This window comes from Rattus norvegicus, chromosome 10 (assembly GCF_021556685.1).
Source record: "Rattus norvegicus strain SHRSP/BbbUtx chromosome 10, alternate assembly SHRSP_T2T, whole genome shotgun sequence".
Classification (NCBI taxonomy): domain Eukaryota; kingdom Metazoa; phylum Chordata; class Mammalia; order Rodentia; family Muridae; genus Rattus; species Rattus norvegicus.
In genome coordinates, this window is record NC_141543.1 from 88,765,162 (window position 1) to 88,782,540 (window position 17,379).

Here is a 17,379-nt window from a genome sequence, read left to right on the forward strand (position 1 = left end):
TGGAGGGGGAAAAGTTATACTGGACTTCACCCAAGATGACATGGCTGTGAGCAGCAGAGAAGGGTGGGACAGCTGGGGAGGGAGATCAAGGTTACATTCTGGAGAAATATAGGGGCAGAAGAACAGGATGAGAATTTGTGTGGCCAAAGAGTGACACTAGATAAGGCCTTGACGACAGTGTGACTGTGGACCTGTGGCCTCAAGAAGCCATGAGTGGAGACAAGACCTGGGGTTAAGGATTCAAACTATAGGGGCTGGGGATTTAGCTCAGTGGTAGAGCGCTTACCTAGGAAGCGCAAGGCCCTGGGTTCGGTCCCCAGCTCCGAAAAAAAGAACAAAAAAAAAAAAAGGATTCCAACTATAAGGTCTGCCGATGTAGCAGGGGCTGCAAGACGAGTGTGCCCAATTGATGTGGGTGGGCAAGATCTTATCTGTGGCCCAGATGGCAGCTCTCTGCCCCCACTCCAGCTTGTCTCTGCTCATTATCCTCACCTGACAAGCCCTAAGCCCCTCTAAGAAGAGCAGGCACGAAGATGCCAGGCTCCTGACAGGTGGGACCATCTGCCAGGCAAGGCGGGACAGCCACTCCAGGCTCAGGAAAAGGATTGAGGGGACTTGGGGAATACGGCCTGAAGGAACTGAGACCACCACAAAGGAAAATGCAAGGAGAAATGGTAGGCACAGTGCAGGCATGGGGAAGGGGCTGGGGCTCAGTGAAGTGCTGGGGCTTGGTGAGGGATCTGGGGTTTAACAGTAAGTGGAAACTAGAAAGGGAGGCAGAAAGGGGGTCTGAAGAAGGACCACTGAACAATAAGAGAGCGGGAATGTTGGGGAAAGGTAGGGCAGTGCTTGCGGAGAGAAGTTACAGCCTGGCGGGGCGGGGCTGTGTGGGGTGGGCGGGGGAGCTAACGGTACCTGGAGCTTCCGCAACTGCTGAAGCTGGCCACGCAGGTCGCTAGCGCTGTTCTGTAGGCCACGCAGATGCATCTGCATTTGCAGCCGGCTGACAGCAGTGGGCTGCCCTGCAGGGGTGCTGCTGACCGCGGGTGGGGGAGGGCCCGACACTGGAGTGGCCCCGCTACTCCTACTGCCTGACCCACACACTGCTGAGAGAGACCAGAAGGGAGAGCCATAAGGAAAGTGGAGCAAAATGGGAAGAGGAGGAGCCGCTCCACTCCCACACCCGGGCAGAAAGGCTCATGGTTATGACTGTCTACTCTAAGCGGTAGAGAGTCCTGGCAGGAGTAAAGTGGAAATCTGTGGAAAGCCCAGGATGTAGCTACTCTTGGAGCTCCAGTTAAAGACTAGGAAACGCATCCTAAAACCCTGAGAGGAAGAGAAGGGACACTTACGTGCTGAGGGGGTGGCTGCTCCATTGGAGCCTTCAATCTTCTCACTGTGAAGGAAAGAGAAGAAAATGTCCATGGGGGCCTCAGACCATGGGAGCTGAATGGGACCTTAAATGTCACCCACCTCCCTGATCTTAGGATAGAGCCACAGAAAAGAGAAAGCAGTCTGAGTCACAATGTAGACACAGGTTTCTAACTTAACTCACTGCCCATGTATCTGCCTCAAGCCCTGATAGTGTAGAGGGCGGGGCGGGAGGGGGGAAGTCTCACCTTGGGGTCTCCGGCTCCGAGCCTCGCAGTAAAGCACTCTGTACTAGCCCAGTGAGGCTGGCAATCTGCTTCTCCATGGCCTCCATACGCTCCCTGGAAAGTGGGAATAAGCTCTCCTGTGAAAGTGTGATCCCCCCTGACCACCCGACTCCTGACTCCTAAGATTAGCAACTAGAGGACAGCTAGTCTTCGCCTGACTGCCGCACGGGATCAAACTCCTAGCTCTCCTCTGCCTACAGGTCTGGAATCCCAACTCCTCCCCCATCCCGAGCCTGCTCCGGTGGATTTCAGCGAGGCTATGTGCTGGACAGCTCTCTCTGGAAGGCTGGACACTAAAGGGGCGGGGCCAGCGCTCCATTTTACTGCTGGGTAAACTAAGGCTAGGGAAATGAATACAAACGTGGGTCTCCTACTATTGTCCTCTCTGCCACATGGAAGACACTCTGGTCACCTCCTTCGTCTGAAGATACTGCCACCCTCTTCGGGACCACATCTTTACCCTGTAGCTGCGCCCAAGTCTCCTCACCTGGTCTCTGTGTCCTTGGCTGGCACCGGCGGCCCGAACCCTACGAGGGAGCGCTCTCCAGGTCCAGGGAAGAGTTCAGAAGGTGGTGCTCCGGCCGTGGAAGCCCCGGTGCTGCGGGCTTTGCCTCCAGGACTCTCAGCAAAGACCGACGAGGAACCCGAATCTTTACGGAACGACTGGCGCACCGGCGAGCCGCGGCTGGGCGGCCCAGAGTAGGGGCTGTGCGGTGGCGGAGGTCCCCCGGAGGGCGCTGAGACGTCGGCTAGTTTCTGCGGGGACGAAGGCGGCAGACGGAAGCCATAGCCGTCTCCGTAGAGCGGGCCGCCGGCGCCCGCCTTGTACAGCGAGTCCTCCAGGTCGGACTGCAGCGCAGCGGCCGAGTAGGTGCTGAGCGAGCGCACAGAACCCCGCTTGTACAAGCCGCCCGCGCCCGGGTATGCGAACGGGTCTCCTGCTGCGGCGGCCAGGCTCAAGCGGCCCTCGTGCAGCAGCCCGTAGGGATCGGCATAGAGGCCCTCGCCCTTCACCAGCACCATGCCGCCCGCCTTGCCCGCCAGATCCTCATCTGGCTTCACGTCGCGCCGCTCCAGGATGGCGCTGGGGCTGGGGCTCACGCCCTGGCTGGTCGGGGCGCCTCCCAGTCGCTCAGCCGCGTGGTGTACCGGGCTGCCGGCGTAAGAGGGCGGCCGGCCCCCAGCATACGAGAGGCGTGAACGCGAGGGCGAGCCCGATGGCAGTCCCGAAGGCAGCCCGGATGGCAGCCCTGGAGGCGGGGAGCTAGATGCTAGGTGCGATGCGGGCGACAGGTTGTTGAGGCGCCGCGTGGGCGACGACTCCCGCGATGCGTAAACCATCTCTCTCTGAGCAGAAGACAGCCCGAAAAGCCCATGGAGCAGGTCACGAAGGGCGCTTCCTGCTCCTTGCTTGAGAACCCAGCACCCCTCGCTTTCCCCCGACCAGACTTAGGAAGCCACCTCTGTTCTGTCTTCCCTCTCCCAAGATATCCTGGGCCCCTTGCCCATCAGTACTCCCAGCATGGGGGTAAACTGGCAGACACCGGTATCCAAAGGAGCCTTAGAGAACTCTTGTGTAGACAAATGGGCAGGGTAGCAGGTAGCGGTGGGGTGACCTAACCTCACAATTAACTAGGGCACCCTTGTCTCAGACTCCCATCTCCACAGCCACCCTAATTCTATATTCTCCCTAGACCCCACCTGCCCAGTCTCACCAGTGCCTTAGGTGCTCTCAGACATACCCGGAGGTCACCGTTGGTGAGGTGCGAGCCAGGAAAAGCGGCATACAGTGGCTCCTTCCTATAGATCTTGATGATACTCCGGTCCTGGATATCCCTGTCAGGTAGAGAGAAGGACGGTGAGTCACTATGTGGCACCCAGCTGTGCACAATGGGGGAGGGGGTGCAGCGGCTACTTCAGGCAGGCAAGATGGCCCCAACACCCAATCCTTTTCTTTCTTTCTTTCTTTTTTTTTTTTTTTTCTGGAGCTGGGGACCGAACCCAGGGCCTTGCGCTCCCTAGGCAAGCGCTCTACCACTGAGCTAAATCCCCAACCCCCCTTTTCTAACTCCTATACTCAGTGCTCAGTGTCTCCTGGTACCTTGGGATGCCTGTCACCAGCAAACAAGCGTGCAAGGGGTGGGTGCACACACACACACACACACACACACACACACACACACACACACACACACACACACGGGGGCGGGTAGACTCCACCTGTCCACTTTCACAGCCTCAGGACTGGAAGATTTAGCAGCGAGGGAGGGCGCTAGGACTTGCAGGGGAAGGGAAAGGGTGGAGAGAGAGTGATCTGAGGAAGGGCCACCAGGGGTCTAGAGCTCTTCAGAGGAGTGTAGGGAAATCCACCCACCCCCCTGGGGCCACGCCCACCGGACGTCTTCCAGCTCGTAGAAGACGTTGCGAGCCTCGTCCTTGATGAGGATGGCGGTGTTGGGCGACTTAAGCATGCCCATGGTGAGCTTCTGCGGGAACATGTGCGCGATGAGTGCGTGCAGCGTGTCCAGGCTGCTGACCTCATGCGTGATGTGTACACGTCGCGTCTCCTCCCCGAACTGCAGGAACAGGACTCCTGCGAAGGAGACGCGGCCATCATGGTCACTGCCTCTGTCGGCGCGCCTCACACCAGGGGAGTGCGATGAGCCCTCAGGAGCAGCATCGGTCCCACAGTGGCAAGGTCTGAGGCCAGAGGCTGCCCCTGAGTGCAAGTGCACCCACGCGCTCCTCATGCAGCTGTTTGGCGGGCTGCCTCTCAGAGCATCCACTAGACTCCAGGCAACTGGAGTCTGGACGCAGAAATGAGGTAAGGGCAGGAGCTGGTAGAGCAGAAACGGAAGGAAAGTCGGGAAAGTTGAAGGGAGTGGCGAGAACACTGGGAGAAAGAAATGAAAAGAGCCTAGAGGAAAAAAAAAGGATTGGATAGAGAGGAGGCTGAGAGCGTAAGAGCCAGCAGGGGATGCTAGGGTATAGCAAAGGAGAAGGAGTGTTGAGGGCCCCGAGGACTTCGGGGAGGTGACGGCCGCTAGAGGAGGGACTGGGAGGGAGTGGCAGGAGATGGAGTAGCGAAGGGCGGGAGAAGCCGGAGGGAGGAGCTGTGGCAGGGCCGGAAGACAAGACCGCTGGGCAGTACCTGGTGAGCGCAGCTTGGTCTGGCTGGCAGAGCGGGAGAGAGGCAAGCTCTGTCGGAAGCGATTCATCCTGCTGAAGCCCAGGGGCAGCTCGGCCTCGGACATTGTCTCCAGCGACTCAGCCGAGGCGTAGGACAGCTTGGCTGCCTGGTCTGCCAGCCCTGGCTGGGCTCCCTGAGTATGGCGCGAGCTGCGGGTCTGCAGGGGCAGGGCAGGGCGAGAGGCACCAAGCATGAGCTCCCACCCCCATCCCTTGTTCTGCCATTGCCTCCATCTGGGCCCCGGGGCTCTGGCCAGACAGCAACACCACACACACACACACACACACACACACACACACACACACACACTCAGAGAAGGATCTGTCTCCTGGGTTCCAGACTAGTTGGGTAACCGCTGAAAAGATCCCCTGACTCTAAAGGCCTTGGATTCCCTGAGACACCCAGCAGGTAAGCAGTGAGCAAAGGACTCAGGCACCCCGGACAGTCATACAAGAAACCATGAGTTGGACCCATGGGTACGCCTGCTATTTTAAGCTTCCAACGAACAACAACAACACAAATTTGTCACCGAGGTGAGCAGCAGAATTGTTGAGCAAATTGGAGCATTAGTTCCAGACATTAATTAAGCGGCGGGTGTGTGAACGGCGGATTTATTCTTCATGGAGTTCAAGGGGCTCGGGGGAGCAGGGAGAAATCAGAGAATGAGGGGCCTAGGCTTTCAGCACTGGGAGGTGTTCATGTCTAGAGGCCTCCACTTAGAGAACTTAGGAACTGGCAGTCTTCGAAACCCTCAAGTCAACTGAACCACAATTTAAAGTAAACTGTATGCTTATGAACAGGCAAAACCGGGTGTGATACACACAAGTACACTGTGCTAGGCTCCACCCCTACCGGTGATGCACATGCTGTCGCATAGCCTGGCTGACCTACTTCTGTAGCCTTGGGTATGACAGTCCCTTTCCTAAAGCTACAGGTGAGAGGGATCTACAGCTAGGGCGAGGAAGGATGTCACAGACAGGTCAGTGAATCCCTAGGTTCAATTCCCAGTTTCCCCCCTCTCCCAAAATAAAGACCTGGAGCGGTAGTTCACTAGGAGAGGTGTCACAGGCCTGACCACTGTTTCTTGGGGAGGTGGCATCCCTTCTTAATTCAATTATCCTTCTAGAGTGTACTTTTGTCTCTCATCCAGGTCCACAGCCTCAGCCATTCTGACCTAGTCCCTACACCAAACATGGCTACTAGACAAGACACCCCACGGCTTAAACTGTTATTAAAGATTTATATTACATATGTTAGTTCACTGTAGCTGTCTTCAGACGCAACAGAAGAGGGCATCGGATCTCTTTACAGATGGTTGTGAGCCACCATGTGGTTGCTGGGAATTGAACTCAGGACCTCTGGAAGAGCAATCAGGGCTCTTAACCCCTGAGCCATCTCTCCAGCCCCTGTTGTTATTTTTTGAGACAGAATCTCACAACGTCACCTTGGCTACCCTGGAAATGGCTAAGTAGACCATGCAGGCCTTGAACTCACAGAGCGATCCACCCGCTCTGCCTTCTGAGTGCTAGGACTAAAGGCGTGATCTACCATGTTTGGCTCTCATAACTCAAATGATTAAGTTATTTACAGGATTAAGAAAATAAAAATAAAACATGTTATCCATCTGCACCTAACATTCTTATTTCCACAGGCAGTTATGCTGCTATGTGACTATAATTCCAGCACAGGAAAGGCTGAGGCAGGAGGATAGCCAACAGGTTTGAGGTTATCCTGGGCTTACAATCCGCTACAGTGTGAAACCTAGTTTGAACACAAAAATAAACGTATTTTTTTTTCTTTCTTTTTGGAGCTGAGACAGAACCCAGGGCCTTGCACTTTCTAGGCAAGCGCTCTACCACTGAGCTAAATCCCCAACCCCTAATAAACGTATTTTTAATGCTTAAATCACATACATCACTTTGGACCATGGACGTCAACAGTCGCAGGTCTGGGAGAGCTTTCTTCATTTTACTTCTTTATGAAACTGAATTTTGAGCAATCGGGACATTATTTTGCACAATTAAAAAGACAATATCTTGGGGGTTGGGGATGTAGCTCAGTGGTAGAGCGCTTGCCTAGGAAGCGCAAGGCCCTGGGTTCGGTCCCCAGTTCCGAAAAAGAGAACCAAAAAAAAAGGACAATATCTTAATTTATTTTGTATTTTGAAACAGGGTCTCACTATGTATCCATGGATGGCCCACTGAGTACTTGCTAAGTAGGCCAAGCTGGCCTCCCACTTGAGTCTATCCCCCAGTTCCTGCCTCCTGAATGTGAGGTTATAGGCAAGCACTACCCAACCTAATGAACATACCTCCATTCCTTCTTCCCCCCAAATCCTGATTATCTCCTAATTAATCTCCTTCTTCCCATTAAGTCAATTTAATGTTCCAATTCAATTAGCATGCTCAGAAAAGGAGAGGCTCTATGTCCTCACCGTCAGAGCCTGGGAAGGGGCATGGAAAGACAGGTTTGGGGAATCACCAAGGAGCTTCCTCAAGCACAGTACCTTGATCAGCAGGGAGGGCATGGGTCATTCAAGGAAGGCAGAATATGAACTGGGTCTGTATGGGAGATCTCATATCCAGACTTCAGAGCCTAGGTGTCAACTCTAGGCTGACCAGCAGTGACAGGGACCCTCCCACCCTCATCCCCAGAGAAGCCACCAGTGGGGAGCCTATGCAATAGAGGGGGGGTGGTCTGCACCAGGCTGGTGGGCATGGAGTTGCCAGGCAACTGAAAGGTCAGTGGTTGCCAGGCTGGGGTCGATGAGGGGCTACAGAATGAAGCAGTTGGGGAGATGAGGAATAGGTGTGGCCACTGGGTGGGGGGAGGTGAGGAGGCATGGGGTGGGGGATATGTGGAGTGAGGTGGGGGCAATGAGGAGGTGTGGGAGGGTATGGGGGTGGTGTAGGGGAGAGGGAGGGTAGAGATGTGGAGGTAGATGTGGGGGTAAGTGGGGAGGAGGTGCAGGGGCAGTGGAAGGAGGTGGGGGAGAGGGGGAGGGGCGGGGTGGGGGATATGTGGGGGGAGGTGGGGGCAGTGAAGGAAGTGTGGGAGGGTATGGGGTGGTGTAGGGGGTGGGGGATGTGGGGAAGAGGTGAGGGGGGAAGTGGGGAGGCATGAGGGCAGTGGGTTAGGTATAGGGGGTGTGGGGGGGAGCAGAGGACACAGATGAGCTGTCTGGAAGAGGAGGGAGTGAAAGCATGGTTATGGACAGGTCCTAGGATGGCTGGCCACAAAACAGGAACTAAGAGAAAAATAACCTCGCCCCTCCTTATACCTGCCTCCCCTCCTCCCTAGCCCCACGGGCATCTTTCCATTCTTTCTATCTTTATAGAAAATCCTAAGGTTATGGAAAGTCTGTTAACATCTGCTGCCCAGGCCCACCATAGCAGAGGTGGCATGACTGTCATCTACCACATTCCCCCTTGAGAACTGAACAACAAAAAAAATCTATGGAGGTATGGTGAAGTATGGAGGGAGGGGGTGCCTCCACCGGCCGTACTGAGGCATCCCTTCCCCCTGAGGGAGCAGCCACAAGACAGTATAGTATAGAAAAGCAGGGGGGCGGGGGGAGAGACAGACAGAGAGAGAGAGAGAGAGAGAGAGAGAGAGAAGAAGAAGAAGGAGGAGGAGGAGGAGGAGGAGGAGGAGGAGGAGGAAGAAGAAGAATAGGAGGAGGAGGAAGAGGAGGTAGGGAGTGTGTGGAGGAGTAGAGGCCGGCCCTGAGAAAGAAGAAGGCAAGAGCAAGACAGCAAGACAGAAGCCTCACTCTCTTGCTCTGCCCTCCCTCTCTCCCGATTCTCTTTCCCCCTCTCTCTCCATGTGCTCATAGCCAGCCTCTACTCCCCTTCTCTCTCTCTCTCTCTCTCTCTCTCTCTCTGTCTGTCTGTCTGTCTCTGTCTTTCTCTGCCCCTATTAACCTTTTTAACTCCCTTCCCCATGCCCTGAATAAATTCTATTCTATACTCAAAAAAAAAAAAAATCACAAAGCAAATCTTACAATATTTTAGATAAGTTCGGGATTTTGTGTTGGGCCACACGTGGCCACTGGTGTTAAAATGCTGGTTTAGGGAGCTGGCAAGAGAAGGGAACAGGAACTCAAACAGAACTTGAATACGGGAAGGGGCTGTCCTGGGAGGCAGTTGTTGGACCTGTTCCACCAAGGAGCTAATGAGACCTGGCCTCAGGCCAGGCACAGAGCTAGGGCTAGGGCAGTCAGACCTAAGATCTGAGCTCCCAACAGCTGTCTACAGACTTGGGCAGATGTACCTGGAGCTCTCACAAACGCTTTCCAGGATCAACAGACCCTTAATAGGAACCTCTCCACAGAGTAAAGCCTGGGGCCCAAGACCTCTTATGAAACCCTAAAGCACTTCCAGTGAGCAGAGGTTAGAATCAGGTCAGCGTCTGTGACTAATGGAGTCAGCTACCCGGGGAAGCAGCTAATAGAGCATTCCGACCCAGCATGCATTGCTCCCCTCTCTCCCATCCTTCAACAACCTTGAGTAAGCCCTGAGGGCACAAACCTATAATCCAATGATTTAGGAGGCTGAGGCAGGTGGATCTCAACTTCAAGGCCTGCCTGAGCTACTGAGGTAGTTCAAGGTCAACCTGGACAGTTTAGTGAGACCCCGTCTCAAAAGAAAAGGTAAAAATAGGGTTTGGGGTGCTGGGTATGGGCACACACCTTTACTCTTAGCACTTGGGAGGCAGAGGCAGGTAGCTCTTGGTGACTTGGAGGCTAGCCTGGGCTACACAGTCTGTTTCAGGCTCAAAACTAAACAGTAACAAACAAACAAGAACAATACCCCCATCTCCCCAAAAAGTTTGTGGAAGTGACTTAGTGATAGAATGCATGCCCAAGGTTCTGGGTTCAATCACCACTCTGTGGCCTCTATGACAAAGAGCTTCACTTTCCAAAGGAGAGAGCAAGGCTCATAGGAGTGTAAATAACTGCTAGGGTCATTAAGGTAGTAATTAGGAGCGGGTTAGAATTCACCACCAGGCCATCAGATCCTCAAGCCCACACCCTCTCCTTTCTCTCCTGGCACTTCCAGAGAAGTGGGGTGACAGGCAGGTACAGGAGCCCATGATGCACCGATTCAAAGGTTGCTTGCAGGAAAAATGATTGCTTGCACAGAGGACATTTGGCAAGTTTGGGTGAGAGCCTACTACCCTTCCATAATGTCGGAGGCTCCAGGGACCACAGATCCCAGACAATAAGCCACAGTAGAACTCACCTCACCCAGCTCTGAATGTGTGGGCCAAGAAAGATAGAGTGCCTGCACCACGGTATCCTGGGAGTGGGAAGATCCCATTCCAGGTCTCCATAATACAAACTGTCCAGAGGAAGTAGGATTTTCCCCAGGCCTGGCCCCAAGGTGAACGCACGCATTCAAGGGTGTTGCCTGGTCCTGAGCTTGGTAGGGAATAAGGAAGGCAGCTCTGAGGCCTTCCACAGAGGGACAATGTGAGTTCAGGGGCCAGGGGCCACAGGGAAGTTGTGAGTTCAGGTCCCTGCCTCTGTCAGCAAACTTTAGGCTCAGAAATATCAGGAACCCTTCTCATTCTAAAATGCCCTTAGTAGGGCTGGGAGCGCTGGGGACCTGAGTATCTCTAGGCCAAGCCTAGAAGTGGTAAGATTCCCACTCCAGATCCACAAGCCCCTGGCAGACAAATCCACTCTCTCCCCGCAAAGCAGCAGCCATAACCGGCAGCCCCAGGCCCACCGCCCGCAAAGGAGGAGGCCCGTGCAAATGCACACCCCAATGAGCAGCATGTGCAAGGCAGAGGCGGGGGGGTGGGGTGGGGGAGGGCAGGACATGCAGTTGTCACAGAGGCAGAAGCATCTCGCACTGACCTTGAAACTCCAGTAGTTTGGTTGCTGATGGAAACAAGAGAAGAGATGGTTATAAGGGACTGCTAGGGAAGTGGGACGGGGATGGGAGAGAGACTCAGGACTCAACCCTGGGACATGGGCCTCCACCCTCTCGGAAACAAACAGCAGGCAAAGCCTGTGCCTCTCAATTCTCCCCGGAGGCTGGAACCTTCTGGGTCACCAAGGATGGGGCAGGTTCCAGATCTGCTGGTGGGGGAGCAGGATAGAACGTTCCAGATGTTTTAAGTGTCTTTCTACCCATAGGAACTAACCTCAGAGAGAGCTACAGGTGAGGAAAAGTGTAGATGACCATGAGTTGGGCAAAGTTTGAGGGGAGGGCGGTGATAAATCTGAGTGGTGGGGACCAGAGAAATGGTGCTCCTTGTGGGAGACCAGGGTAAAATGTCCCAGAAAAGATGGCATTCCGGCTCAGTTGGGTAAGGGAAGAGCTGGAGACTGGGAAGAAAGGTGTGCTTAGCAGAGCAGATAGCTTAAGTAGGCGCCCTGGAGTAGGCAGGGGGGCTGGGAAGAAGCAGAAGGGAGTGAGGGGTCAAAGGTAGTCGCTGGATGCCAGCCTCCGAGTGGAGTTACATGGACAGATCAAAGTACAGAAAACACAGGAATGCAATGCTGGGGTGTGCAAAGGGAGACCCCAGTAAGGCTGAGGGCAGGGAGTAGATGGTGACAACTGGGACCGAGGCCAGAGTAGGCAAGCCTGTGTGCCAGGATGTGCAAGGATTGTGGAGAAAAGTGGACCGACGCCAGTGACCTCAGGGGCTTGTCAGAGGATGGGGAGTTTGGGCAGCACTTAGAGCTACAGAGGTGGCAGAGAAGAGTTTGAGGGGGCCTGAGGCTTCTCTTAGCTCGCCCTGCCCTCCCCAGAGACCAGAAGGGCCTTCCAGATGGCCGGTGACAAGGGAAGGACAGCCCTGAGGGCGGGCTGGTTCTTGGCAAAGCGGAGGGTACCCTGCTGACCGGTGCCAGCCTCAGCAGGAGAACAGAGGCAGCAGATGGCCTGGCCCCAGGGTGCCTGGCACGAGCAGACAAGATTCCCCCGGCCTCAGAGCCACTGGCAGAGGACAGGGACCTTGAGGGTTCCTGCTGGGAGGACACCATGCTGTGGTGCCCTGTGCCCCTAGGATGCTTTAGGGGCACGGAGGAGTTAGGAAGGAGGTGAGGATGGCTACTGCTGGGTAGACTTTATGCTGACAGCTCTTTGGGGTGGTCTGAATCTGGAGTAGAGTTTATTTGCCACACTCTGTACACACACCTGAGACACCACAATTCCTATCCCAATTTAGCGGCTCCAACAGATGAAAGGCAGATACGTTTCAGGTAGGAGAAGGGGTCAGCAAAGGCACCCCTCCCACCCCACCCCCGTGGTACCAGGGGGTGCTTTCAGTTTATCACAGGAGGGGACAGTGTGGCTTAAAGACTTGAGCCACAGCTTCTGTGACCTTGGATAGAAAGGGAAGCCTAGAAAGTAAAGGGACACCAGAGCCAGGCTGGAGACTTGGAAAGTCATGTCATGTCTGCAGACCAGGAGTGACAGACGGACGGACAGACGGCTCTGCAGAGAAAGCCTCATGCTCCCCCCACCCCACAGTGGGCACGGAAGCCCTCCACAGCTCCCTGTAACATGCATGTTGTTCCTGCAGTGAGCTGGCTGACTCAGACACATCTCGGGTAGGCAAGGATGTCACAAAGGTGCCCAGAACAACAGACACACCCACCAAGGTGCACCGCACTAAGGGAAGCCATGAGAAATGGCCCCAGAAACACACAGCAACTTGGAGACATCTGCTCAAAGACCACCTACTCAGATCTACGTGTACCTCCAAGGACCCTATCTAGAGCTAAACCCAGTCAAAGACACAGAGGGTAGCAAGGCCAGTCACACCCACCCTCAGCACATCACAGAGGCATGGACACCTATTCATTCTCTCTCTCTCTCTCTCTCTCTCTCTCACACACACACACACACACACACACACACACACACACACAAACACTAGTTACAGAAATATATACAAAATAGTATACAAGGACCACCAAGACAACTCAGTGGGTAAAGGTGCTACTGGCTGCCAACCCTGATGATCTGAGTTCGATACCTGGATCCCACATGGTGAAATGAAGGAACCAACTGCCCCACACTGCCCTCTGATGCCCCCACACATGCACCATGGCAAGCGTATACCCTCCCCCATGGACACATATACTTAATACATGTAATTTTTTTCATTAGAGCAATATATGAAATACACAGAGATTCAAGGGAAATGCCCTTTCTCTGCTCCCCTCTATGAGGTGAGTCAGGACATCTGTGTCACCTCTGGCCAGTATCCAGTGACTACAATAGTCCTATCATCATGTGTCTGGGGGTTGATTTCCTGAATCAAGAAAGATAAAAGTTGTCCCATCCATTATCCTTCCATTAGTCTCAGCACAAGGGACTCAGGCCATTGTACAGATGACTGGGATCCCACTGGGGTTCTTCGAAGACAAGCAGGCAAGATGTGACTATAGCCACACCGACTGTGCCCTCACGGTGTGTTCCAAGCCTGTACACAGTCATCGGTCAGTATCTGGAAGGCTCGGGTCACAAACAAGCCCAAGGGAGAGAACAGGGTGACATCAGTGTCTGGGAAAGGGTCATCCTAGCTCTGAGAAGGACACAGGAGAGAGGTTATGTTTATGTTTGGGGGACTTGGACGGACAAATGACACCGCCATCCAGTCATAGGACTTGGTAGTTCTGAGTGTCAGAGCCTCCTCAGTGAGCCCTGTCTCCTTCCTGGTCCTCTGTTCAAAAGGGGAAGAAGGATCCTTTCAGCCGGCCTCAGCAGGAACCAGGTGCATGGTCTCCAAGCAACTCACTGTCCTTGGGGGGGGGGGGAGAAGTGCAGCAGGGGGGGTGGGGGGAAAGCCCTCAGGGAGATGGGCCATCATCCACCCTTTCAGATATTAACCCAAGGGACCACCCCTGCTGATAGGGAACAGAGGCTCCTCCTCTATTGTACAAGAGGGACACCTGTGGTCCCCTCCCTCCCCTTACCCCCTTCCTAGCTGTAGGTTCTTCAGCCTGTGCCCAACACACACCTGCTATATATCAATGCCCTCAACATATTCATGGCAATGAGTAAATGCCAACCAGGCAAACCAGGCAAAGCCAGCAGGGAGGGGGTAACTCTAAATATTAGGCCTGGCCCCACTCCCTCTGTCTCTGGGCCCTGCTGCTGTGGGCATTTTTCCTGAGACTGTCACAGGTCTAACCCTGAAAGAATGACAAGGAGCTGAATGTGGTGGTGCATTCCTTTAATCCCAGGCAGAGGCAGGGGGATCTCTGGGAGTTCATTCCAGGTTCCAGGACAAACAGAGCTACAGATAGAGGCCCCGTCTCATAATAAATAAACAAACAAACAAACAAATAAAATAAACAAGGCAGGGGCAGGAGAGATCTGGGTCCCTCTGCTCTTCGCCCAACACAACCTCACCAAAGGGAAGAAGGTACAGGGCCAGAGACAGCCTTCCCAGAACCGAGGGACTACAAAGGAAAGGTGTTGAACAGGAGACTGGCAGAACCCGCTGCTTAGAAGACAAGCTTTCAGGAGCTGGGGCAAAATGAGAAACAACCATCCCTCAGGACCAAGCTTTCAGCCATGGGGGAGAAGACTTCCCCCAGACACACACACACACACACACACACACACACACACACACACACACACACACACACACACACACACACACACACAGAGTGGAGGAAACAGCTTTTTCCCTCCCAGCTGAGGCGTTAACCCCTATCATTCCTCTCTAGTAGTTAGTCTTGCGGTTGTCTCTCCCCCTAGAGCTGGCCCTCCTCCGCCCACTTCAGCTTTAGAGAAGCAGGACGAATCCCCATCCGGACCTTATACCACAACCCTCCCCCTTCCCCTTCCCCTTAGCAGAGGTCCCGGGGTAGGCTAAGTGTCCCCATGACCCCTTCTTGACCTCAGGCCCCGAGAGAGCATCCTCCAGAGAGGAAGGCAGCCACGAGTCGCGCCCCCTTCCTTCGTCCCCAGACTGGCGCACACACCCACTTCCCAACTCTCGTGAACCCGAGTCCGTGCAAACGCCGGCTCCCAGCCTAGGGCTACGCCACGCGCCCTGTGGCCGCGAGCCTGCCACCGCCACGCCGCGCACCGCCCAACCCCAGGGGTTTTCAGCGACACCCGCAGCTCGGAGCCCTGCGGAGGTTGGGTGTGCGGGGAGGGGGGTGCACTGCGGGAGCCGCGCGGCGCTTGGGGCCCGGGGCGCACCCGGGGAAGGTCATGACTTTCTGAGGTTGGGGGAGGGGGCGCCTGCCGCATTTGGGGGTGGGGGCCGACACACGTGGAAGGCACCTGCTGCGGTGAGGAAAGGGAGGGGGCGTTTCTCGGAGATCGGGAACCCGCTGCGGTCACGCGCCCCGCACCCCTAGACTAGTCCTCGGAGCCGCGGATCGAGACCCGATCTCTGGGTCCCCGCCTCCCGCGGAACCCCACAGTCACTCGTCCTTACCTGCGGCCACAGGTGCACACTCCAGGCCCGGTCCCGCGTCGGGCGGGGGAGGGAGAAGGACCCGCTACTCCCACCCGCGCGGGCTCTCCCCTCCCCCGGCCGCCTCCGCAGCCGTCGCCGGTGCCCTTTGCTGCAGTGCGAGAGCCGCCGCCGCCGAGCCGGCCCGGGCCCCGGTCGCCCCGGTAACCGCGACTCCACCTGGCGCGGCGCGTTGCGCCGCCGTGCGCATCCCCTCTCGGCCCCCTCCCGCGGCGCGGCCCCGCCAGCGCAGCCCCGCCGAAGAGCAGAGGAGGCTGGTGGCTGCGTCGCCGCGGTCACCCGATACGCCGGCCCGCCGCCCAGGACTCGGGTTGCAGCAGGAGGGAGGGAGGTTAGACAGCCTAGTGGAAGCGCGGGGGGAGGGGCTGCGGCTTGGTCTAACCTCTGGTCCCTTCCCAGGATCCTCTTCACTGCCCCCATCTCCAAAGGTCTTAGTTACCCCCCACCTTCCCGGCCCTCAACCTCCTCTCAGCAGCGCCTCTTTGCCCTTTTAATCCTTCCAGGACTTAATCCCCGACTGAGTCTGGGAGGCCTAGGATGCCTAAGTTTCCCCGTTGGCTTCTGACCGTGCCTTGCTGTGTGATTCTAGTCCTTTGCTGGCTGTCTCTGTGCCTTAGCTTTACAAAAATGAACCTCAGACTTATCCCTGGTGGGGAGGAATATGATAAACTGTATCATCAAGAGATGACAAGATCCTAGGTTTACTATTAAACTCTGGGGCCAAGGTCTCCCACAGACTCCCCTTCCTCCATCAGAGTATAACTCCAGACAGACAGACAGACCGTCACTCCATCACAGAACACAACTGAGCCCACTGGAATCCAGCCTCATGTCTGCCTCTGAGGCTCCAAAGCCCTAACCCTGCCCCCCCAACACTCCATCTAAGAGACCTGAGGCACCAGGGACTCACCTGTCCATCCTGAGCCTGTCTTCCCTCCATCTCTATCGTCCCAATCCTACTGTCGGGCCTGTGGTATTCACCACCCACGTGGCCACTCAAGACAACTCTCTCCCACCTGTCATCCAGTCTTAGGGTCACACACATCCCTGACCCTGTTCCCCAAGTTCAGCCAAAATGGGGCTGAGAGCCAGAGGGGAAGGGGCTCTGTGCCCTGAGAATGATAATCCGTGTGTCAAGCTGTTACCAGACAAGTTCCTCTCGGTCCAGGCACCCGGTCCTGGAAGCTCATCACATCCTAGCTGGTCACAATATCTTTTTATTTTCCTTGGGAAAGTCCAGCCTTGTCACACTTGAGTGCGTGAAGAACTGGACCTCTTCCACTCAAAGAGCTGGCAGCCACTGCCCTTCTCCTACCTACTACGGTGGCCATCAAGTCCAAAACTCCCTGGCTCCAGGTCCGGCTAGAATTCCTGGTTCTCCCATGCCTGCTATTCCTCCCCTGGCAGTGTGCAGGCCTGAGCTGGGAGCACATGCTGAAATATATCCTCCTATCAGGGAAAATGAGGCCCAGTGAGGAACAGGAACCAGGATCAGAAGCAATGGCTAGATGCCCTAGTTCTTTTCAAAAAATGCAAGAAGGGAGAGAGAAAGACACCACGCAGAACTTCCTGGTGGTCAGATGGGGGTGGGGGGAAGCAGGCTCCACTCAGAACCAAGACTGGGGCATACACAGGGCTATAAGATGAGAACAAGAGATTCTTGGGAGCCCAAGGAACAAGACTAGGCCCTCTTGTTTAAAAGAGAGAAATAGCTGTTTATTTGTTGGTTGGTTTGTTTTGGAATCATAACTATCCCTCAAAAAGGTCCCAGCTAGATTCGGGGAGGCGACTATAAGGACCCCATCAGGGAGATGTAAATACAGTGGAGAGGCTACACATAAAAGAGAAGGGGTGCCAAATAAAAATCCTCAGTGTCCCCCCCCCTTACAAAAAAAGGGCCTCCCCAAAGCCAAGCTCCACCAATGGATTTTTGTGAGGGGGATGGGTGGCTCACCTGGGCAGGCTGGCCAGCCCCTGAGGGGGTGGAGTCGCCGTGGAGGTGGGAACAGAGGGAGCTGAGGAGGCACACAGGGTCCACGGTCCAGCCGCCGACCTGTGTGTGTGAATCAA

General features: G+C 55.3%; 1 protein-coding gene across 51 annotated transcripts in view; it reads right to left on the minus strand.

The window, feature by feature from the left end:
* The window catches only part of Srcin1 (SRC kinase signaling inhibitor 1), a 67,025-nt gene that overhangs the window by 23,259 nt on the left and 26,387 nt on the right, over positions 1 to 17,379 (minus strand). For 10 of the 51 annotated variants that reach the window (XR_015630943.1, XM_087573900.1, XM_087573925.1 and 7 more), the window contains 9 exons: positions 17,264 to 17,362; positions 10,712 to 10,735; positions 4,810 to 5,005; positions 4,053 to 4,251; positions 3,374 to 3,494; positions 2,146 to 3,005; positions 1,620 to 1,712; positions 1,353 to 1,396; positions 916 to 1,106 (listed from right to left, as the gene is read on the minus strand). Coding sequence is in view for 49 of the 51 variants with exons in the window: in XM_087573900.1 (XP_087430026.1) it covers positions 916 to 1,106; positions 1,353 to 1,396; positions 1,620 to 1,712; positions 2,146 to 3,005; positions 3,374 to 3,494; positions 4,053 to 4,251; positions 4,810 to 5,005; positions 10,712 to 10,735; positions 17,264 to 17,362 (1,827 nt within the window). In the remaining 2 variants the exon portion in view is untranslated. 51 annotated transcript variants of the gene reach the window in all.